Genomic DNA, 25673 nt, shown 5'->3' with positions numbered 1-25673 from the left:
TTCATTCGACATGACCGTACTGCGCATTAATCGAACCCTGATTCAACTGGATGTTTAACCACTGCTGCTTTGATACCTCTAGTCATAATGACACGTCTCCAACCATAGAAAAATAAATATTTAAGAAGCAAACAATTTCACGTTTGTTTTATTTTTTATCATTTTCTAAACCCTTTGTTTTTTTACGCTGCAATGGTAATGTGGACACACGTATGACAAATTATTGACTTGGCTGAAGAATGTCATCTAATACTAATATTATCCTTGGTAATATAATATGGGGATATTTATTGTTGTTATTACATTCCTTATTAAAAAATCTCGCTTGACACACAAGCGACAATACGCACCTGTCCGTGCAAGGCAGTCAGCGAACACACATATAATTAGAAATATTAAGAGAAATCATACTGACTAAACGTTCATAATTAATGCACGCTAAAGATTCGCAAAAGTAGCCAATATGAGAAAAAAGCTCTCTGTGTCGCACATTCTTTGTTTTTTTTTCCGTACGTGTCCATGTTTTTTTCTGTGTACTCGTTTTTCGCTCTTATTTGCCCTGATCCTCAATAGGATTTTTTTAACCACACTTTTGCCATGTAGTGAACGAAGCCCGAACGACGATGACTACGACGTTACGGCGGCGAAAACATGCCAGCACGCGTACGGCAGTAACATCTCAAATGAACACTCTTTACCACACGTGCTTACGTGTCGCGTGAAAATAGAGAGGAGAAAATACCACATAAGTGATCAGACTGTGCCAGAACCTGGAGCAGAGAAGACGTTCCGGCCTGGGCGTGTGTAAATGTTCGGAATACCCACAATGTCCTAGCTAGCTAGGAACGTCAACATTCGCAGGGCTTCGCAAACGACTCCACAACTCACCTGATCCTTCTCGTCCAGGACTGGTGGCGCAGCCACGACTACCAAGTCAATCTAGAACATCCGTCAGCGCGACGTTTTTGAATGCGAAGCATTTCTAAGCAAACTTCGCCGACTTCAAGCGTATCTATCTATCTATCTATCTATCTATCTATCTATCTATCTATCTATCTATCTATCTATCTATCTATCTATCTATCTATCTATCTATCTATCTATCTATCTATCTATCTATCTATCTATCTATCTATCTATCTATCTACGACTTTCAGCTCTCCTGGCGTTTCAATAACGCCATCGATATAAAATTGTTATGGCATAACATGACTATGACGAGCATAATTGATTAGTCATAACATGAAAATTATGATGTGTATGCCATGAAAGTCATCATATACGTTTCCTGGTCTTGCTGCTCTTGTGGTGGTTTTGTTCACCCGGCATGTGGAAAAACTACTATGGTATGACAAGATTGCTTGGCGAACACACACGACGGACCATACCATGAAAATGATTACATGTGTGTCGTGTACGAACATGACTACATTACACACTCTTAATGCACTCGGGGCCATTAGGCTAGCTTCACATATATTAAGTTTGGTATACCGGGACGTGAATGGATGGCGAACGTATGTCACTGGTGCAAACATGATAAACATGAGATGCGTATCACGTAACATGCCTACATGCTACACTCATAATGTGCTCGTTTCCGTGTTGCTAGCTGCACATGAACCAAATTCGGTGTCACATGACGCGAACAGATGACATAGGTAAATGATCCATGCAAACATGACAATGGTGACATGCGTGTAATCTAATCACATGACTACATGCCACACTCTTGATGTGCTCGGGCCCATTTCGCTAGCATCACATATGTCAAACTTCGTATCACGTCTCGTAAATTTATGACGAAGGTGTGTGAGTTGTGCAAACATGATAACCATGAGATGTGTGTCATGTAAAGCATAATTACACGCCGCAATGAAGGCGTCTATACACTTCAACGTGACCCGGCGCGCGTGCACGCTAGCGTTCGTTTTGTCGCGTCAATCGGGCGATGCCATGCGAGTCACCGATCTGCGCCTCGCTGCGTTTCTTAACGCATGCGCTTTTCAGTGTGCGCGGCGTCCCTCCGTCATGAAGAGAGGCAGACGTGGGGCTGTCTGGGTAACTTCGTCGGTGCAAAAAGCTGCATATTGCATTTTCGTGCCTGGCGTCAGATCATAGCGCTCGCGTTTTGCTTGCAAGCATCGTTGCGCCCAGCGTGCGCTTGCGTCAGCGTTACGTCTCAATATATAGGGCACTTCATTCTGCACATGCCGCTGTTTGGTTGGCTTCACATATATTAAACTTGGTATTACGGGACGCGAATGAACGACGAAGGTATGTTGCTGGCACAAACATAATAATGAGATGCGTGTCATGTTAGAACATGACTACATGGCACGCTTATGATGCAATCACGGCCATTTCGCTTGCTCCACGTATTCAAAATTCAGTATTTCATGACGCCAACGTGTGACAAAGGTAAATGACAGTCCAAACATGATAATCATGACATGTTTGTCATAACTTTTGACTACATGCTACGTTCACAGTGCGCTCTCAATGGCTGCGGAGCTTCTCATGTCCCAATTTTAGTCCTACGTGTCGTCAAGAGATGACGAAAGTATATCACTGGTGCAGACATGATAGTCATGACACACATGTCATGCAAAAAGATAGGCTCACCGCCGCTTTAATACCGAATTTGGTATTACAAGACGCGAGTGAATGACAAATGGAAATTACACGTCCATGAAAACATGATAATCACGGCATCTACTGCATATTTTACCTCCGCCTTGTTACATTGTGCTGATTTTGAACTGATATATCAAACTTCTTCGTTCATGCTTTGCCTATCATTGATTCCCTATGTACGCAGGACCTGCCAATTTTTTTAAATGGCTTCTACAGACGCTTCGTTTTTTGATTCTCTAACCGTACTTTTGTATTTGTTTCACGTGTGGTTGTTTTTTAAGATATGCTTACGTGGTGTATGTGCCGGACTAGCAAGAGGAAGATGATCTCTCTGCACCTTCGAACTTAACGTACATAAACATAGTCTGACAATGTCTACCCTCCGCCATTTCTGCGAAGACTTAGAAAATATAACACACTGGTTTCAGTCACATTGCCGTTTTTCCAATGTTAGAACTCAATTTCTCATGAGTACGCTTTAAAAATAGAATTAGACTTACCGGAAGAAATTTTACTCAGGTTCGGCGCCTCAGGTTTGAGATACTCCCAAATGAATGTGTTTCATGCCATGTGTAATTAAATTCCAGATAGCAAAGTGGTATTATTCAAATCTTGTATTTGGATTTTTTAGCTAATTAAATGCGATGAAACAACTAATCTCTTCAAAATTGTTCTAATCATGTTCAGACAACCAACGAAGAAAGCTATACCCTTAGGTCTCCTCCGAAGTCGTCACCTCGCCGTCCTGCACCCTTCTTTGCCCACATGTCCCACAACGCAGGTGCTCAGGAACGTGCGCCCAACACTACTTGGACACACCTCAAAGAGCCGCGGCTCTTTTAGGGCAAGGTCACTAAGAATTCTACCACCCCCGAACACTGAAAACACGTTCTTTGGTGAAATAATTGAGTTCTTGCGCCGATATCGAAGTATTCAATACAATTTGCTGCAAGCAAGTTTCATTGCAACTAGGAGATATTGCAGAGACGTTGAACAACTACTTCAGCTCGGTGTTCACAAATGATGATGGAATCGCCCCGCCTTTCCCATCACTAAACAATATACCCCCTATAGAGGGCATTAGTGTTTCTGAAGAGGACGTGCTGTCGTTAATGCTGAACTTAGACAAACAAAAAATGCCTGGAACTGATGCTATACTCAACGCGTTTCTTGTTCATTATGCTTATTGGTGCAGAAAATATTTAATACATATATTTTCCAAATCAATGTATAGTGATGAAGTCCCTAGTTAATGGAATTGTGCTAAAATAGTTCCAATACAGAAATCCAAAAATAGGTCGCAAGTATCATTGTAAAGGCCATTTTCGTTCTTATGTGCATGTGCAGAACTACTTTACCACAAAATATTTTAACACATCTCAGCGGTGCTTGAGACTAATAACATCACCGGCGAGTGGCAGCACGGCTTCCGGAAAACGCTCTCTACAGCAACACAACTGCTCGAGACAATGCAAAACCTCGCTGGCGCCTTAGATAACCATAGGCAAATGGACTTGATATTTGTTGATTTTGCAAAAGCCTTCGGTTGTGTTTCCCATCGTGTTGTCCTCTTTGCCTTCCGTGCCTCGCCTTTCGTCTGTTTCTTCTAGCACCTTCGTGCTCGCGCTGGAGCCCTTATTACCATGAATTCAAACCAGCTAGCCCAAATATCCATTGTTCTTCCCATCAGAAGTTGCTTATAAAATTAAAACCAATCCTCAAAAATGATTCTTTACTAGCATGAATTTGGGCATAACTTTCCTATGGGTACCAAAGTGTTTCTGTAGAAGACGTAAGCTCCACTTTTACACCAGTCAACAACGTGATACCGCAATGCTTCATCCTTGGCCCACTTCTGTTTTTAGTATTTGTTAATGATATACTTTATGACATGCCGGTTAAAATAAGGCTGCAGTGTTTACAGATGATACCATCCTTTACCATGTCATCAATACCACAAAGGCCAGGCAATCTGAAACAAATGCTTGGATGCAACATACTCATGTTCCACGTGGCACATGAACATTATTAAAGAAAACTGTCGCAAAGGGAATTACACATAAAAAGTGTCCCTCACCTTTCACCTACTTCAGTAACAACAACAATATATCTCTCGTTCACAGCTATGAATACCTAGGCGTTATGATAACCTCTGATACAAGCTTGAATGAACACATAGAACACACCCGAAAAAAAGGCAATGAAAACACTCGGGCACTTACGAAAAACCATTGGCAAGACTGTGAAGGCAATTGAAATGCTGGCGAGTGAAACATACTTGCGACCGACTCTTGCATACGCGTCTGCTGTATGAGAGCCTTGCACTTTAGCAAATAATAAAAATATTGGAATCCGTACAAAGAATGTCGATAAGGTTTATTTAAAGTGCTTACAGTAGAGGCGCGTCCCCTACAGCTCTTCTGGAGCCCCACCGCGGTGGTCTAGTGGCTAAGGTACTCAGCTGCTCACCCGCAGCTCGCTGGATTGAAGCCCGGCTGCGGTGGCTGCACTTCCGATGGAGGCGAAAATGTTGTAGGCCCGTGTGCTCAGATTTTGGTGCACGTTAATAAAGACCCCAGGTGGTCGAAATTTGTGGAGCCCTCCACCGCGGTGTCTCTCATAATCATATGGAGGTTTTGGGACGTTAAACCACACATATCAATCAATCAACAGCCCTCCTGAAAAGTTCAACTTTGGAAACCTCAGAGCACAGGCGCATCTGTTAAAGACAAAAAAACATTTTATCAAATCTATCACAATAGGCCCTTTTCATAGGTACGCCACTTGACGGTGAGCTTTTCGTCAGTTGCGTTTCCCAAAGGAGCGTAGGATAGCTCGCGACATCATGAGGGCATGGAAAGCGAGCCGTCAAATGCGTGAGTGTTGTGATGTTTGTGTTGGCGACTAGTTCTCCGTATCATCCACTGCAATTTCATCGCTTTCTAGCTTGAACGAGCTCCTAGTACTCTCCGATAAACTTTCTTAAGCTGCTTCCACTGCACAATGAGCAATATATTGTACCCTTCATCGGAATAAACGAGCAGTTTGGCTTGGTATGACAGGCAATGTATGCATACGGACTGCGAGAGACTCTCACGGCGTGCCCTCCTGACATGGTCCGTGTCCAGCAGGAACGCAAGAGTTGTCTGTGTGTGCTACAAGAAACACGCATCAGCGTCGCTGGGACAAACAGCCTGCGTCATCTGCTGCAATACCCTCACAATGGCAGCAGAGTGTATTTTGTGTCCGCGACGCTAGGGGCGCCATTTTCTAAAAGGGTCGATACAAAATAGAGGAAGCGAACCAGAAAATTGACTGGTAAATACTTAGAAAACAGCAGGGGACCAAACCAAAAATAATTATCGGTTATAAAGAAGGTGAAGGAAGCTGAGACCGATATGTGGAGAATTTGCATGATTAAGAAGTCCGCACTAGAGATCTAACGAGCTTTAAAGCAGGAAATTGCCAAGGAAAGGATTTATGATAGTACTCGGGGTAGTTCTCTACTGTTTCAGGCCAGGACGGGAGCATTGTGAACCAAGACATATCGGGCCAACTACGAAGGAGTAGACACGGTGTGCAGTGCGTGTGGAGAGGAAGAGGAAACTGCCAAACACTTGAAATGTTCTGCAAAGGACTTCACCTAATAGTTAAGGATGATGGTGCAGAGGTTTTCAAAGCACTTGAGTTTAGAGACAGGGAAAAAAATTGACTTTAAGCGGGTAAAATTAACAAGAAGGAGGTTATCTGATTGGTGGCTAAAGTCATGGCACGAGTAAAAATTAAACCCTTCACTGCAAAGTACGAGTCCTCAACTTCCGAGCTTCAAGGAAAAAAAACAAATCTAGTTTTTGGTTCAATATTATTACGGCTTGGTGGCGTGAGCCACCGCCCGATCTAAAAGATACACCCATATCAATTCATCCATCCATTCATTTCTTTCAACCTCTCTTTCGTCAAACAAGGTAAACTCAATGAACAGGCACTACCAGTATTGATGTATGCAGATTATATAGTGGTAATTGCCAACAACAAGGAAGATTTGCAAAGTTTGATGGACGTCTGTGGTAATGAGGGAGATAGGTTAGATTTCAGATTAAGTGAGGAAAAATCAGCAGTCATAATTGTTAATGATAATGAAGGTAGTGAGCTTATAATGCAGGAGTTCACGCTAGAAACAACAGATAAATACAAATATCTGGCGTATGGATAAGAAATGGGACCGAGTACCTAAAGGGACATGAAATATACGTAACGACTAAAGGTAACAAGAATGCAACAGTGATGAAAAATAGGGTACTGTGGAATTACAATAGGTATGATGTTGTGAGAGGAATATGGAAAGGGTTCATGGTTCCTGGTCTGACGTTCGGCAATGTGGTCTTGTGCATGAGATCAGAAGTCCGAGCAAGATTATAAATTAAGAAACGTGGAATAGGTAGGCTTGCTTTAGTAGCTCACGGAAATACACCAAATTAGGGAGTACAAGGTGATATGGGATGGACCTCATTTGAGGGTGGGAAAGCTAGCAGCAAGATAAAATTTGAGATGCGATAGAGGGAAAGGGGGGAGGAGCGTTGGGCTAGGAAGGTTTCCAGCTACTTGTACATAAAGAATGTGGATACAAAATGAAGAAATCGGACCAGAAAATTGACAGGCAAATACTTGAAAAACAGCACGGGGCCAAACCAAAAAGAACTATCGGTTAAGAAGAAGGTGAAGGAAAGAGAGACTGACATATGGAGATTGGGCATGTTTAAGATGTCCGTACTAGAGCTTTATCGATCCTATAAGCAGCAAATCGCCAAGGAAAGTATCTATAATAATACTCGGGGAAGTTCTTTTCTGATTGAGGCCAGGATGGGAGCACTGTGACCCAAGACATATCGGGCCAAATACGAAGGCGTAGACACGGTATGCAGTGCCTGCGGAGAGGAGGAGAAAACTGTCGAACACTTGATAATGTTTTGTTAAGGGCTTTATTCTATAGTTTAAAATGATGGTGCAGTGTTTTGCAAAGCAGTGGGGTTTAAGCGGGTAGAAATAACTTGAAGACTTTAATTAAAGCGGGTAAAATTAACCCAAAAGAGGTGATCTGATTGGTGGCGAAAGTAAAGGCACGAGGGAAAATTAAACCATTCAATACAAAGTACAGTCATCCACTTTACCATTTAAAAGAAAAAATATAAATCTATTAGTTGGTTCACTAAGTATTACGGCTAGGTGGCGTTAGCCGCCACCCGGTCTAAAAGGTACAGCAAAATCAATCCATCCATCCATTCATCGTCTATAACCTAAACATTGGTAGAGGCAAATACATTCAACCATCAAAATCGCGAGCACAATGGTTCCATTATCGCAAGAAAGCTGAAAACTTTCTTGTAAAACAACTACTTTTCAAAAATAATTCTTTCCTCGAACTGTTCGTAGTTGGTACGCACTACCCGATGAAGCTGCATCATCCGGAATTGTTTCTTCATTAATGAATGTCATAGTGAATCTACCGCCCCACTTTTTAAGTGTGAATACACTTTATAAGCGACCCCAAACCATCCACCGCCGTCGTCGGCGTCCGCAGTCTTCTCTCTATCTTTAAAAGGAAGAGGACTTGGTGGGCCGCAGCGCGACGCTCTACCGAATAAGCCACGGACGCGACGCTGATATCGGTGTCAGTAACGCGCCTTATATCTTTAACGCCGCTGCGCGCATCCCCCTCACCCTTCGCTCGCTCCTCCGCTCTCCTCGCTCGCTGCGGCTGCGCGCGCACCCCTCTCGCTCGCGTGCCTTCTTCTCTCTCAGTCTCCCGTCGAGAGCGGGTAGTGCGATGGATGTCCCGGAGGCAACACTACCATCAACAACGAATGCAGTACAACCGAATGCCAGCACTGCACTCGTCGTGGGAGGTGACGGTACCACGGTGGTTTCGCCGACGTTGGAAAACAATGCGGCGCTGCGAAGGGCTCGTGAGACCGAACGTAAGCGGGCGAAGCGTGCAGCAGATGCCGAACTGCGCGCTCGCGAGGCCGAGGACAAGTGGGCGAAGCATGCAGAGGATGCCGAACTTCGCGCTCGCGAGGCCGAGGACAAGCGGGCGAAGCGTGCAGCGGATGGTGAACTGCGCACTCGCGACGCTGAGATGAGGCGTCAGCATTGAACCGCGAACGCGGCCCAAGAAGCGGAACGACAACGGAAGCGTCAGGCGAAGAAGGGCGATGAAGGCCGGCGTCAAGACGCCGCTCGGGGCGAGTACTGCGGCGTGTGCTTAATTGGACACGTCTACGCCAACGTCCTCTCGCATGCCGTGTGTACTTCGCCGCTCACAGACGACTCGCCATACGCCTCCGTCTACATCAGTGCCTACTCCGGCGATGCCGTCCTGGTTGTGACCGTCTACTTGGCCCCGAACCGCTCGAGAGATGACGTCTTGGAGCAGATGGATGTGGCGATGGCACCATAGTGTGATCAATAAATATAATAGTGCGAATTATTAAATGCCCCTCATAGCATTGCCCCGTGCATTCGCACTTAACCATGTTCACCCTCGGGGAAATGCTTGGGAGTTTTTATGCATTTGTTGTCGTTATATAATAATAATAATAATAATAATAATAATAATAATAATAATAATAATAATAATAATAATAATAATAATAATAATAATAATAATAATAATAATAATAATAATAATAATAATAATAATTATTATTATAATTATTATTATTATTATTATTATTATTATTAATATTATTATCATTATTATTATTATTATTATTATTATTATTATTATTATTATTATTATTATTATTATTATTATTATTATTATTATTATTATTATTATTATTATTATTATTATTATTATTATTATTATTATTATTATTATTATTATTATTATTATTATAGGCGTGCTCCAGGTGGGCGTCGTCACAAGCTTCTGCCTCGCCGATCTAATCGCCGTTGTATTTTTGCATATCGTCGTTGTTGGTGGCATCAAAAGCATGAGAAAGACTGTATCTGACCTGAAGTAACTCAATATTGAGTAAAGTGATGCTTAAAGCATGCTATTTCTGCAAGGCAACGCCTGTTTCTGAACCACCGACGAGATGTTGAGCCTTGACAGAAGCCCATTTCGCAGGTAAACAAAGAATGGTACCGGTGGTCTCGGCGAACTGGCCTGCTTCGTTCCATTCTTTGCTTGTTACATCGACGCCTTCGATTAAACCAGTTGCACGGCTGAAAGCGTCATATAAGTGTACCAGTTTTCATCATGTTGGCAAAAAGAAGGACTCAACAATGAGCTCACGTTGGAAAGAGAGCGGCGCTACCGAGAACGTCGGCCTTGCTAGGCCTACACTCGGAGTCGATAATGAAGTTGTCTGTGTCGATGCTTGTTGCTCGCGAAGGCGCAGCTTTGTTCACGATGTTATCAGACAACGAAGCATGGATGCGTTAGCTTCTTTATTTTGCGCTTAATAAAGAGGATACGGTGTATTCCGAGCGTGCAAGCAGAGAGGCCGGAAATGGGCGGAGTCTGAGAGCTGACGGCTGTTCGCTCCATGTGTCGTGAACCGTCGTACGCGGCAGGCGGCGTTGCGCACCGCATCGGAGGCCAAATCACACCATGTGTCTCCCGCTTAAGGACGGCGTTCAGGTGTCTGCGACACTTGCACACCTGCCACTACTACCACTACCGTTCAGGGACGGCGTCTAAGGCCTCGTTCTCAGAGCCGTCAAACAACCCGTCGCGTTATGTGACATCAAAAAAATGAAGACAATACGAGACAGAGCTGTGTATGGACAGATGACTGTCGTTGCAAGGCCGACAGCAGCACAATTTTGTACACGATTTTCTTTCTCTATGACCATGCAAACACCCAGTTGTTCTATCGCTGCGTTCTTTTGTGCTCTCCGCCATTTTTTCTGTTCGTCAGGTGCGCCGAGGGGGAACCGGCCCTGGTACAATAAGGAGTAGAGCTCCGTGCCCGTGCCGGCGATGGAAACTTCGCTCTACGTGACCGTGGCCCCGTTTTTAAGAGCAAATGGGTCGGACATCCTCTCCCCAGACAAAAATCAGTGACGTCATACTGACGGCACAATTCGTTTGACGGCTCTGAGAACAAGCCCTAAGCCTCCTCGACGGCTCATCAGCAGTGCACCAACGTGCGATACTTGTTCAAAACAAGGGACGCCGTCCACGCGTTCATGGATACTTACCCGGCCGCCGTGAACACACGAGCCACTGTGCACTCCGCGATGGCCACCCAAGGCTCGTCTTGTGCCTTGGTCGGCAACTGTGCGGAATGTACGCGCGTGCTGATAGAACTATTAAGTCAACTCCACCAAGTGTCGTCGCTTAAATCCAGCTCCTTGCCTGCCGCTTCACCATCGTGTTTCGCGGCATTTAGGACGACATCCGGTGTTTCGCGACATTTAGGACGACATATTCGTTAAGCTGGAGACCATTATTTCTCTCAGCACCCTCCTTGCCTGGCCGAAATATTGCAAGTGAATATTTCGCATCGACCATCTTCGCAATGCTTCCAGGGCTTGGCATGCCTACCAGGGCATCAGGCAGCAATCCTGGCATGAATGGTGTGCTAAGTTCAAAAATAAGTTTCGCCCTCTTTCACAATCCTGTGACGCTATCTCCTCCGCAACCCACTTCAATAGCACAGTTGTATCCCGCAGCCTTTGCGCAGAGAGTAACGCCGAAGGCCTCACGGCAGCCACCACCGACGGCTACAAGAAGGATTCCGCGTCAAACAGCTGCTATTACGCGATATCACTATCGACAGGTGCACCAAAGACCACGAGCGCCTACAAGCAAGAGTGGTTGGTGTCGCACCAGAGAAAACCAGCAAGACATGCAAACACGCTGTCACAATTTCTTCTCGGTCCTTACACATACAACTATCGCAAAAAAGCGGAAGAGCAAGAGCACACGACATCTGTGCCTGTGTGCACAGATTCATTGGCTTGTACGACAATTTCAAAACGTCCTGACGCCCTGTTGTGTGCAGTGAAGAAGAGGTTGCCGGAACCAACTAACTAAAACAGCATCTAATCTATTGAAACCACCTGCGGAGCAGTTAGACACCTGTCATTTCCAAAGTGACGTGTCGCTGAGTCAAGCTAACATGTCTGTCAAAGCTGCCAGAAAAGGCCGGTTACTAGAGCCCAAGTCCATCGATGGTTTAAAGGATCACCTAAGCTCCTCTTACCGGGGCAGCTCTGCAATACAATACATTAAGGCGAACATGAGGACCTTGCAGCTAAAGCCTGCAAATAAGTTCCCGGTGGCTCCTGCGCTTATTTCTTCTAAACGTGTCCTTTGGCGGCCACCAACATACGGAGCTGAATTTCCCCGACAGTGCGTCGTTACGAAGGTGAAGTTGCCAACACGGTCCCGAAGGCACCATTGCTCCGAAATTCACCGCCAAGGTCACAAGCCGTTTGGCAGCGTGTGTTTCTCAGCTCGTGACTGCTTCTGTGCAGTGCTGATAGACGAGCGGACAAGACGATGTTTAGTTAAAGCGAAGTTTATGTACAGCAGAGAAATAGACTTGTTATTATTACAGCACTGGGGCCGACAGCTTAGGGACTCGAAGAGCCGAGATGTCTTCTCTTGCACGCATACGTCGGCTTCTTTCTGGTTCATAGGTCAGCTGCTGGGGACGCGTCGCTTGGATTTTTTAATAGGCACCGGGTAGACCTTTGCGTCATCAACATGCAACCAGAAGCGCCACTAGCCGTGATTTCAGAATTCTCCAATGCGGACGTGCCGCTGGGCTGCGTCATGATCATCAAATATGGAGCCGCTGCGCGGTTGCACCCAAGGACTAGTGATGTTGCCACGCATTGCGTAAGACTCGCCAGACTGGAAAGCGCCGATTGCTTCATCGGGCTCATGGGCTGAGAGAAATCGCTTTGCGTTGCGTAAGGCAGAAGGCGCCGACGCCTCATGACGCCGTCAAGTGGATCGCGTCAGGTGGGCTCAATCGCTGGTCTTGACACAGATTGCCTTTGTAGAAGCATTGACGTTCGGTGTGGACTCCTATGCGTAACAGTACCCCCGCCACCAGACAATGCGCCGGAAAGATGAGCTGCTTCCACGTGGCTTGGATGTCGGGTGTGCTAGGTGACCAGGTACCTCCAGGTTCGCCTCCAAGGTTACGGGGAGAATGTAGCTCTAGGCTGAGTTCCGTGAACACATCCCATTCTTGAGGATGGATTGCAGCTCCACTAGCTTGTCGCCACAGCTTGTCGGCTTGCTTCACTCGTTTCTTTTGACGAGTTTTGGTCTCAGCATTTGTCGATGGTTTTGAAATTTTTCAAGAATGGTTCGACAACAGACAACACACGACACATGCAAGTGTCGTCGGTTACCCGACAAAACACGAGGCAAAGTATAGTGAAACATATACCTAGCTACGTGTCTATCAAAATTTCGTTCCCTCTATATCAAGAGACACGTGTGGAACACAAAACTCTTAAATTGAGAATTGAAGTTTTTACACGTACAACAACGTAATGAAGTAGAATGCAACGTAAAGTTGCATTCACTCTGCACGAGAGCTCTAAGCTAAGGCTGTGATGACGACAGAATTTTGCCCCGACTCACCAGCGAAAGACCAAAAAGTGGAGAAGGTGCTAGCTAAAATGCATGGCTCATTAGTGTGTAGCTTTCCTTTTTGTAGCGAATGCCTATGTTGTGCTGTTGGAGTATCATGCTCCACATCAGTAGCCGGCCACTTTTAGGCGACATTTTATTTAGCCAGGTTAGAGGACAGTAGTCGGTTTCGACTAGAGTCCTCGAACTGGAGGAGTAACAGGCTAGCTTTTGAACGGCCAACACGAGGCAGTGTATTTCTTTCCAGAGGTACTGTGTGCCTTTTCCCTGCAGCTGAGTTTTTGACCTAAGTACACAACCGGCCTTTCATTACCAGCACTGTCTTCCTGGCTCAAAATAACTCTGAACTCCAGCATTTTATTGATCTCATCTTGCATGATCTGCTTTTGCACATGGAAACATCGATACGGCTTGCTACGGATTGGCTCCTCACAAGTTAGCTCGATATCGTGTTCAATCACCATCGCGTTTCCGGCACGAACCGAAAACATGTTTTAAGCTCGGAAACAGTTCCTCTCAAGTCCTCCTTCTGCACTTGACTCAACCTGGGCTCTGGGTTCAACTGCTCCAAGATTACCTCCGATCCCCTTACGATTACATCAGTAGAGGTCAACATTTCTGCTCCCTCTTCCTCTAAAGCATTCAAAAACAGATTTACGACCACTTGACGTTGAACGTATGGTTTCATCAAGTTAAGGTAAATTTTGTTTGGCCGCCTTCCTATTTCCCTTCATAATTGGTATCAGAAAGCTTCGATGTTACTTTCGCGGGCCCTCCCCAATGAACCTCAAGCTTTTTGTTTTTGGACAGCTCTAGCAGCATTACCTTACTACCCACTTTGAAGTTGTGTTTCTTCGCTTATTTGTCGTAGTATTTCTTTGACAACCCTTGTGCAGCCTTCACGTGGCTTTCCACAAGATCTTTCATTTTTCCAAGCCTCCGAAGGAGGTCTAGAACATTCGCAACTACATTAGGGTCCTCATCGAATCCCTCCCAGGACTCGCGTAGCATTCGCAATGGTGTTCTCAAACTCCTGCCATACACAAGCTCTACTGAGCTTGAACCAGTGCTCTCATGAAGAGCTGACCTCAAAGCAAACATAGCGGCCGGAATACACGTTTCCCAGACGCATTTGTGCTTGTAGAAAAGAGCTCTCACTATCCGTTTAAGAACGGAATGCATACACTCTACTGTGTTAGATTGCGGTTGATGGATCGAGCTGTGCACTACTTTTAGGCAGCATTTATTTGAAAAGTAAAGGTAAGGCAGCTGGTGAAGACACTACCATTGTCGCTTTGAATTTCAGAAGGAAATTTTAAACGTGCGAATAATGATAGCAGTGCATACACGCCATTAGGGGAATTGAGCTCCTGAAGTGGTATCGCTTCTGGAAATTTTGTGGCTACACAGAGAGCCGTCAGGATGTACCGACAGCTTTACCTTGATTCTGCCTATGGCCCGACGATATCAATTACTAGACGCCGAAAAGGTTCTATGATAATTTACGCAAGCCTCATGGGTGCCTTCCACTCGTTCGTAAATTTTGCTGCCCCCTGGCAAGTGTCGCATGAGCATACTAAGTCTTCGATAACCTTCCAGCTTTTCGGCAAATACAACTCAAAGGAAACTCTAGTCTTGGGCTTTTTTTGAGCGAGATGCTCTGTCCAAGCATTTTAATGCGCCAGTTTCAATAGTTGGCGACATTATTTTTGTGGCACCAAGAGCTTTTCATACTTGCGACCTTGCGCATTTGTGTAGCTCCAATACACGAGCCCTGCCTTCTCAAAAAAGGAAACATTCTATTTTCCCAAGTTTATCGTCTCTATTAGCGCTTTAGACGAGAGGTCCTCACGCTGCTTTAGAATGAGTGTTTCTCGATAAACCCTCAACAGTTCACTCCAACTGTCCGCTACACGCGAGAGCATCGCACCTCTCTCGCTCTGACTCTATTGCGCCATGTTGTCTCCTCCGCCGACAGAGACCGCGCCAGTCACTTCGGCAACAGGCCACACGAGTGACTGCTCAAATGACTCGCACGGAGAGTCCTCTGTCTGAGGTTCTGTCTGCTCGCTGCCAAGGTCACAGATCGGCAGCTTTTGCAAAGTGGTGTTCCACACGTTAAACAAGATCAAGTTACTGCGAAAGCTTCCACGTTTGTGATCGCGTGAGGGCCATGTACGCTAAGATGAAGAAGAATAATTTACCCTGCTCATTGAGAAGCTGCCCAAAAATATTAGAACAAAATTAAAGAAAACAATCGGTAAGCGCGGCCGACACAGCCACTTCGGTGGGGAGCTTACCGAACGGGCCTTCAATGACGACCGTAGCGATTGGTAAGCATCCACTCTGCTTCTCGGTGACTTGCCTGATCCACGCGCATTCTCCTGTAAAGTCATCCACAGACACTAACGAAGAATGAACAACGCCCATGGTTGCCGCTTAGTCTTGAAGTGCTTGACACGTTTTCCCATGCACACCAATTTCTTGGAGATGCGGCTGAAACAACCGCATGTTCTTTTTCAATTCTCGGATTGTTACGAAAGCAAACTTTTCCTTATAGTTTATAGAGATGTGCCCTTCTTTTTTGCAGCTGTAGCAGATAAGCGGCTTTTGTGATTCAAGCGCCCCTGTGGTATCAGTGCGTTGTTCAATAACCTCATTCGATTTCTCCGCTTCCGTTCGCCTTTTCGCAACAGTGTTCTTCGTAACAGACGGGTCTTTCCAGAAATATGGTGCGGATTGGGTTTCCGTTCGCCAATTTTCTTTGAAAAGCCCTCTTTCCTTTCATTATTTTCAACGCGCACTGCCCTCCTATGCAAGTTTTGGCGAGTATATTACTCCTTAGCTAACTCTGATGCCTTGTTTAGCTGTACTTCACCAAGTTTTTCCTGCAGTCAAAGCTTGACATCCTCCTTGATGCAGCAGTAGAACTGGTCCAATACATTCTTACACTTTAACCAGATTGTCAAAAACACCTTCGCTCTTGAGTCATTATATTAAATCGACTTCAAGGCATGACGCAAAGTCAACCTGTGACTCATTTTGTTTTTTGCGTGCCGAAACCTTAGTCACAAAGTTTTGGGTGACAACTTATAATGCTTGAAGAGCACTTGCTTAACCTTGTCATACCTCTAGAACGCTTCTTTCGACAAGCATGTTATCACGTCGGGCACTTCACCTGGCAGAAGAGCTGACAGGTGCTGTGACCTAAGAGACCACTCCAAGGCCTTTCGCTCACATACGTGTTCGAACTTGACGAAATACGTCGCCATGTCCTCGCCGACTATAAACGGTGGCAGTTGGTCCCGAATTCTATGATAACTGACCTGCACGATCGCAGAAGCTACGCTAGGCACCTGCGAAAACTGTAGGATTGGCAATTCTATTCTTTTTAACTCGAGGCGCTCCTGTCTCTCAGACTCCTCACACTGGTGACATTCGCGCCTTTCTGCCTCATCGCGGCGTGCTTTGATATCAACTCAGGCCTCATCTACTTCATCAGCCAACACTCCTTCACCCTTCAAGATCACATGAATCGCTTGCTTTTGTTTTGCATGGCCCAAAGTAAGGCCAAGTTGCCCACAAAGTTTGTTGAGTTCCTTCAATTTAAAGTTCTCCATCGTTCATACTAGCCTCATGCTGTTTGCTCCTGTTAGCAATCTACTTGCCGTACCCACTAGAGGTATACTAGCAAGACGCACAAGCAATTTTTAACACTGCCTTGTTTACACCCTCCGCATTGACTTTCGTTTCAAAGCACTCTGACTTGGCTTGAACAATCAAAGCTCACTCACTAATGCTTCACGCAGAACTTCTCTAAACTACTATAAACTGTGCTAGAGTAGTCTGGTGAACTGAGGGGAAAACATAAGGCACTCACCACATCGGTGTCACTGACGCCGGCTTATACCGCAGCTGTCATTCACTGTTACGAAGTGCGCCAGTGACGAGGTTACGAAGGGCGCCAATAAACTCGCCGCTGCCAAGGACACCAGTTGCGCCGAGAGCGTGGGGACTCGAAGCAACAAGGTGTCTTCTCTCGCACTGGTATGTCGGCTTCTTTCTGACGCATAGTTCAACTTCTGTCTCTGACGCATAGGTCAGCTGCTGCCAATGCGCCGCTTGGATTTTTTTATAGGCACCAGGGTGACCTTTGCGTCACTAACGTCCAACCAGAAGCACCGCTGGCCGTGATGTCAGAATCCTTTAATGTTGACCCACCACTGGATTGTGTCCTGATCATCAAATTCGAGTTGCTGAGCGGTTTCACCCAAGGACGAGTGGTGTTGCCACGCATTGCGTAAGACTCGCCAGATTGTAAGGCGCCGATTGCTTCATCAGGCTTGTGGGCTGAAGGAGCTCGCTGTGCGTTGTGTAAGACAGACTGGCGCCGCCGCTTGACGACGTCGTTTAGTTGATTGCGTCAGGTGGGCCCAATCGCTGGCCTTGACACAGATTGCCTTTGCAGACACATTGGCGTTCGGTGTCAACTCACCGAAGGTCAATGAGGTTCTTTTCTCAGGATCTTTTCGTCAGCGACGAAAGGATCATGAGAGCCACAAGCTTCCCGCACCTAATTTTCACAGCTATCCGCTAGATGCACATTCTATGGAGCACGTTGAGTCGCAGCGTGGCTGAGACCTGTAGCTGCAACGAGGCAGTCACTCTGAACCACATAAGATTTCGACACTTCAGGTATCGCGGCGTGCACAAGACAGACCACAGAGGCATAGTCAAGACCATTCGCCACGGAACAGTCAAGGCCGACCGCCAGAGGCATCGTTGACCCCTCGTCAAGCGAAGACTAACCAACATGCCACAGCGAGTGCAGGCCTTCTGAACGCTCGGCAGCTCGACATACCCAAGACAGACCACCGTGGCACACTCGGACATTTTCCAGAGACATTTCTGGCAGCTGGTTCTTCGCCGCAGTCATGGTCGAATGTAATGATGAGAGCGTCGCTGAGCGCGGGCGTGCACCATGCTAGGCTGCGAAGCAGAGAATACAAAATCCGGCCCGTAGCAGGGGTGATGTCCCTGTCCGCTTCGTGTACATACATACATACACATACATACATACATACATACATACATACATACATACATACATACATACATACATACATACATACATACATACATACATACATACATACATACATACATACATACATACATACATACATACATACATACATACATACATACATACATACATACATACACACATATACACACAAACAGGGCGTTGTGTGTGTCCTCTTTCTCATTGTGTTTTTTGCGCATTTTACCTTGTATAAACACTTGTGTAGTATGTGGCATTTTTCTTGTCATATTATCTCAGCAAATGACAAGAATTATGGGGCCCATGACAGCGAATGTAAGCTTGCACTTCAGCTGAATACAGCAAATGCCTCCGCTTGATATGAGCACCTGCATTTCGTAGGGATATATCCTTTAGGCAATCGAGTGTCAGGAAAGTGTCTGGCAAGGCAACGCACTGCACCTACGATATACTGTATATACACCTGCATCTCTCTGTCGCAATGCTTCTCACTGAACGAAATAATTTGGCATATCCAAGTTATTTTTGTATTTTCTCAGTTAAGAGTGATTCGCCTGACGTTTTCAAAAACGTTCCTCCTATCCCATGCAGTTCACGTAAATATCCCTAGGCATATACTTGGTGCATTCGAGGACATGGAGTATGAACATTTCGGTACTATAACTACTGCGTTTTTCTTCTTCCTTTCGCATTTTTAATTGCCACTGCTCGTCTACAAGCCAGTTTTTTTTCAGCATACTTCATAAAAACCATGCTCATGTGTGGTCTATACGTTGGGCCTATTAGCATGTATTTGAATTCGTAGCTGACTTTTAGCACTTGCTGCATGGATTTGTGCGCTCTAACGCTATAGGCTGAATGAAATTCTAGACCGTCAAAGAGAGTCATACTGGCTGAAGGTTATGTGAGTGATTATGAGCGCAACGAATTCAAGAAATATAGTATACTAGCTCGTGTGAGGGATTGATTCATATGTTTCTATATAACTAGTCAGGGGTATCCATAAATGTGTATATGCTGAATTGTTATTTGATGGCACATACATGACAGCATCTAGCTCTTAAAGAGCACCCCACACCAAGAGAAAAACATGAAGGTTGATAGACTCCTTGGTGGAGACTGCATAGGATTGTTCCAGAATTGTCATAAAAGAAAGTTTATGTGCACTGTTATACTCCTGTCGGGTACAAAATTGGTCTCCTAATGAAACATTCGTCTGGTACTTGCAAGGGGATATGGCTGAGACGGAGGTCATCTTTGAAGTATGCCGTGATATAATGTAAACAGTAGTACATATGCGAGTGGTAATTGTATGTTGCCTAAACTGTTATAAACCACTTCGTTTATAACAGTTAATTGAGATGGTAAGCCATCAATATCAGAGAGTAACTCTTTGTGCACAATTTAGAAAACACTAGTGAGTAAGGCCGCTTAGGTAATGATCACTATAAACATTGTATAATTCAGCCTTACCTCCGTAAAAGAGAGTCATCCGGTTCTTGCGACGATTATCGAACACTCCTCTCATGTGGAAGACACGCCTGTGGAGAAAAAAATACGCATCTAACAGAAGAAATGCATTGGTATTGCAGGAACTCACCTGTGACTCCTGGTTAAGTAAGACCTATTAAATGTAACGGACAGTGCTCCAATAGACACTCGTTGATCAACCTCACATCTGATATGTGCTGTATTAGTTGTCTTGACGGTCCATATTTTCTCAGCTATCCCCACGAACTAGAAGAGTGCAATAATACAAAAGGACTAAGTAAAGTAAGCTGGTCACACTGCTAGGTTGTCTTTTCTACAATTCAGTGCATAATTTCATTATACTATGAACAAGCAATGCAATGATGAAGTTGCTCAATTCATTGTTACAACTTTGCATGCACGTGAAGGCACTCATCGATTTCGTAGGACCATGGCCGATGCTTGGATGAAGCAGTGAAAAAGTGACATACAAGGTGGAACATGAGCTGAACACAAATATATTTTGGAAACATACGCAGCTCATTCTTGTGAAAATATTCTGAATTCGTAGCATAGAAATTGACTGATGTAATACAGGCAACGTTGTTTTATCCTCTGGAAAGGGCGCTTTTGAATGTTTAACCTGGTCACGTGCCCCTTATGTTGACCAACCTTTCAAGCAGATATTGAGTGTGCTGTAGAGTGCGTGGCAGTCCTCTAAGAAACCTTTTTTTTCGAACTATGCTTCCTTACACGTAGCCACCACAAGTACACAGATACATTTGGAATATATTCAACCTTCTTCAACTCTAGTAGACTGTGGCTACAAACTTGAACAAAGAGTAGCTTGTCATTGTCTAATTTCAAATGGGGGATCACTAATGGCAATTCTCAGAAAATACTTGATGTGTTTTAAGAAATTGTCAGACCACCTTCTCAGCATAAACTTCTCAGGAAATGCGGCATAAACAGAATGGAACAGGTTACATAATGGCGGGCAGGCAAACGAAGTAGTTATTTTGTTTGTATTCAAACGAAGATCAAAAAGAAAGAGTTCAGAAAAGATGTTGGCTTTTGGGGGGAAACTTTTAAACAGGTGGCGTGCTATGTCCGACGTTTTTTCAAGCTTAATTGAGTTGAAGGAACAGTTGCTTTCCTTAGCGCTTGTATCTGTATGTTCCGTACCCTCTCTATCCAAACGAAGATTGAAGAGGGTGTAAAAGGGGAGGAGCGGAAGGACAGCCGGGACGAGTTATGGGAGTCAAACAGAATATTCAGTTAAAATCAAACAAATTGGGGGCTGTACTGAAGATATCTAGCTGAACTATGGTCGTTCCTCCTCGTTTTCGGAGGGAATTACTACCAGGCAATAACGACTTAACGGATATAAGCTTGAATGGAAATTTTGATATGTGGGGTTTAACGTCCCAAAACCACCATATGACTATGAGAGACGCCATAGTGGAGAACTCCGGAGATTTCGACCACCTGGGGTTCTTTAACGTGCACCCAAATCTGAGCACACGGGCCTACAACATTTCCGCCTCCATCGGAAATGCAGCTGCCGTAGCCGGGATTTGAACCCGCGACCTGCGGGTCAGTAGCCGAGTACCTTAGCCACTAGATCACCACGGCGGGGCGAATGGAACTTTTTTTAGAAGTGCTCTATTTTTGTTGGCTTTCAATTTCTACGCACCATATCGGGTGAATTCAGCATTCCCCTTTGAAACGTTATATCAGCGGAGTTGAGTGTTTTAGGTTAAAATTCAGGTAATATTTGTTTCTGTGCCTTGGTGGCCCCAAGTATGACTGAAGCATGTATAGTTTGTGATCGTCGAAGTTGTGAACCACGATAGTCAAATGCACCATACCTTTAGGCACTTTCTTCGCCGTGTACGTGTAATGACCATTTAATGTAACATTCACAGGACGTCCTACATTACCTATATGTTATTTGGATAAATATTGACCTTTTTTCATGCAATGAACATTGATACTAGCTAGCGCACATAAATCTAAATATCAGCATCAACGTGTATTACACTAGGGTTCCCCATCAATTAGAAAGACCCCATTGTAAAGAAACAAAAGTTCTGTCACTGCGAGTCCAACCAATGAGCTCTTAGCCTACGACAGTAGTATCCAGGCACGCCATCATCTGCGTCATGGTCACTTCGTTATTTAGTGCAAGGGAATGAAGCCACGAAATATTGTCGTCTATTCGAATAGAAATCATGGCCTTTAATTACACTCACATGCATAAAACACACAACTTCACGAAGTTCAATCAATCTTCAAACGTAAGGTGCAAAAATACAACCGTCCAGAAGTCCAAAACACTCTGGAACAAGCTCAAATGTCTCGGTAACACTATGCGCATTAACAGCTGCTGCTCCAAAGACAGACCTTGTCAAGCAAAGTGGCTCAGCATGCCTGGGCACCATGTAATTGCCCCTTACTGTGTAAATCTTTATTAGCTCTGTGTTAGGTATGGTGACGTATTGTTGACAATCTTGTTGAACTGGAAAAACTGAACACCATGACATAATTGGAGATTTTATTTTATTGGTTGTCTTAAAAATGTTCCCGAAATGAAGACAATCAAGGCAAAGAACTTAACAATGCCGCCTTGCTTGAGGCTCGTTGCACAGCCTGCAGTTTACAGGTCACAGCACCTAAATCACTTGCTCAAAAAGCCCTGACTTTAGGTGTAAAGATTGTGTTGCAAAGAGCAAGTAAAAATGTTTTTGGTTATGTTGATATGTGCTATTTACGTGTTCTGAAGACACATCGATTGCAAAAACCAGCGCCACTGAGAACCAGTGTCCAGTGCCATGCCTGATTATGGGCCCAGTACGACGCTGCTACCAGTGCTTCCCAGCGCTGGTATTGGGACGCTGGAGCGGCAGCGTCCGAGTACTCTGCGCAAAATGGCTTCACAGGGTTAAAACGTGGGTGTTCATTCACCATAAATAAATAAATATTTAGTTAAAGTAGCGTGCAATCACAATAAAAGTAAAAAAAGAAAAAGTGCAAAAAATAAAATGCCTTTTGATGGGACTTGAACTCGCCACCTTCCGATTGAAACCAAGTGCACAAACTATTACGCCTTTTTTTCTCTTTATAGCAGCATGTAAAATTCAAACAACAGCAAACACGTTTTTAGCTCAATTCCATGGCTTCAAGGCAGATCAGCCATATGCCATACATACTTAAAATGGTTTCAAATAACATAATTCATCCATAACATTCAGCAGTTCATTGTTGTAGAAAAGTTTTGAAAAACTTCTCGCAACTTGCACATATGTTCAATAAAATAAATACGTACTGGCCGTGCGTCTATACCACAATATCTGACTGCCATTCGGCTTAGCCATATGCTGTGTAAGTCAAGGAGGAAGAACATATCATGTTTTAGTAGGCCAGGTTCTATTGCTAAAAGTCGATTCCCATGTGAAGTGAGAGGGAAATCTTTCTTCGGTGTTCTCTGTAGAACATTCCAGAACAAAAATGCGTCCCATCAATCTATAAAAACATGCTCTACCGACTCAAGATTAAGACACAATAAGCAGTCGGATCCCCACGGTAAAAAATTGCCTCTTTGTTCTAGCCTTGTTTAACCGGCAGCGTATTCGTGTGCAGCTTATAAAAGAACGCTTTAGCTCCAGCTGGTACGATTATCTTTTTAACTACTTTCAAAACGTCTCCTCTTTGGCTGCTACTATACATATAACAATACAAAGGAACAGAAAAAACAGTTTAAATCAAGTGTCTCGACAAACGCTTCCGAGTGACATTAGACAACTACTCCAAACTAACAAATCGAAAAGGCGCAAGAACTTTTCGAAGAGAGGTACTGACACTATAGCTTAATTCATCATTCGAGGTAACAATAAAGTTCGGCAAAGCCGATGCTAGCCTGATTTGAAGGAATGCACGTGAAAACGGATTTTGTTGATGTCGTAGAAAAAGAGACCTTGATACAACCTGCTTCAAAAATAAGTTTGGAGAGGCTAAACCACCTCTTTGTAGTCTTAAGAGGAGGTTGTTGTAGCTTGTCCATTCGTACTGGAATTACCACACGAAAACAGCAAGAAGCCTATGAATCCTCCGGATATTAACTCTGGAACACGACAGTACTTGCAGTAAGTAAACAAGCCATGATACTAGGCAGCCTTTGCATATTATCGCGCAAGCGAATATAGATAAATCACGGCCCTTCATTCCTGTGTCGGAACAGATAGCCCTTTAGTTTTCTCGCCCTACAGATGACCGTTGTTCTTTACTGGGTAAGCGGAACACCGAGGTATGTGTTAGACTTGCTTGACCATTTGATCCGTTCATAAACCGCTGGGAACGCTTCGCCATTTTTATGCCACAGCCCAACAGAGATGTCTATGTTTACAATGCTACTAGTAGCATCACAAAACTATCGTGCAATGCTCATGGAGGTGGGTATGCTCTCCTGACTGGTACAAAATATTGCAACATCATCAGCATATGCCAATATCTTCACCTCACACACTCCTAAATAAAAACCCTGTATATTTGAATTTTTGTAATGGCCACACAGAGAGGTTCCACGTACAAAGGAAATAATAACGGTAAAAGTGGGCATCCTTTTCTTACAGATGAACATACATTAGTTCTTCTGTTGACTCACGGTTCACATTCAAATTGGTTGAACAATTGTCGTAAGCCATCTGAACATCCTTCGGTATCGCAGAGCCAACGCCAACATGTTCTAAAAATTTAAACAAAATGCTACGACAAACTGGATCAAAAGCCTTCGCTAGATCAATTTGCAACATTGCAACTTTTCTGAAGTCAGCGTCACAGCACTCGAATATGCTTCGTCTTACATGTATTTCGTAAAAATTGACCTTCCTGTTATTTCATATGTTTGATGTGGGCCAATCAGTGTACATATGACTGTTTGCAACCACATCACGAGAACTTTCATTAGTGTTTTGTAGTAAACATTTGTCAATGTTATCGGCCTATAACCAGACACATATTTCTGTTTTACAGGGTCTGTACTTTTCGAGATCAGAACAGTGTGTGCTTTCTTGAATGAAGGTGGTAGGCTACTCTTGTTAAAAGATTCAGCGAAAACCTTTTTGTAAAATAGTGGCTAACTCTGCTTTGAAAGTCTTGTAGAATACTGCCGTTATGCCGTCTGGGCCAGGAGATTTCCCGTTATGCAATTGGTCTATAACTACTCCCGTTTCTCCCGCAGATAACAAACTGTTAGGCTACGCCAGAACGTGATTGTTGAGTTGTAAATTGACTATTTATTCGAAGAACGCGCCGTTCAACTTCATGTTTACAAGCCGCATAGTCGAAACTGACACAATATTTCTTTCTAAATAACAATTACATCTTGATTCCACAGCGACAAACGGCTTCCGGGCTCCGAATGACAAGCGGATATTAGCTAGAGCCTAAAGGTTTTTGAAGCATCCACATCTTATTTCTGAAAAATCTCAAATTGACTGGAGGAGCAGCCACAGATTGTTAGCTGTTGCTGCCGATAGTTTTTTTCTGTGATAGTCGGTTCTCACACTTGCTACTGGTCAACATTTACAGATGATTTAAAATGAAGTGTTCGGTAGGTGTGCACGCACACGAGTGAAGATTGAGGATTTTTTCGCGCAAGTTACAATATAGCAGTATACTTCCGGCGTGCCAGATTACATATGTGAATGCAGTTATATCGAAACGTTCAACCTAGCAATTGCTGACGAAATTGATAAAGCAATCCTCAGAAAAAGAATGCAAGTGTGTTAGTTCACTAACGTGTGCCAAACTACAAACTAAATATTGCGTGTTCTTACATACGAGTCAGAGAAGAACCAGCTACTGCGCTCAGAA

At 44.3% G+C, this 25673-nt stretch overlaps 1 protein-coding gene across 2 annotated transcripts in view; it reads right to left on the bottom strand.

The window, feature by feature from the left end:
• Positions 1-25673, bottom strand: part of LOC142771395 (uncharacterized) — a 46307-nt gene that overhangs the window by 5041 nt on the left and 15593 nt on the right. The window contains exons 1-3 of one of the 2 annotated variants that reach the window (XM_075872872.1): positions 23128-23290; positions 19930-20066; positions 19803-19870 (exon numbers count right to left, since the gene is read on the bottom strand). In XM_075872872.1, the coding sequence (XP_075728987.1) occupies positions 19803-19870; positions 19930-20066; positions 23128-23205 (283 nt within the window). In that variant the 5' untranslated portion in view covers positions 23206-23290. Of the gene's footprint in view, positions 1-19802; positions 19871-19929; positions 20067-23127; positions 23291-25673 lie in introns of those variants that run through there. The other variant, XM_075872873.1, reaches the window with a different exon arrangement.

This window comes from Rhipicephalus microplus, chromosome 9 (genome assembly GCF_043290135.1).
Source record: "Rhipicephalus microplus isolate Deutch F79 chromosome 9, USDA_Rmic, whole genome shotgun sequence".
Classification (NCBI taxonomy): domain Eukaryota; kingdom Metazoa; phylum Arthropoda; class Arachnida; order Ixodida; family Ixodidae; genus Rhipicephalus; species Rhipicephalus microplus.
Note: the sequence above shows the minus strand (reverse complement) of the source record. Positions and strands in the feature narration are given on the sequence as shown.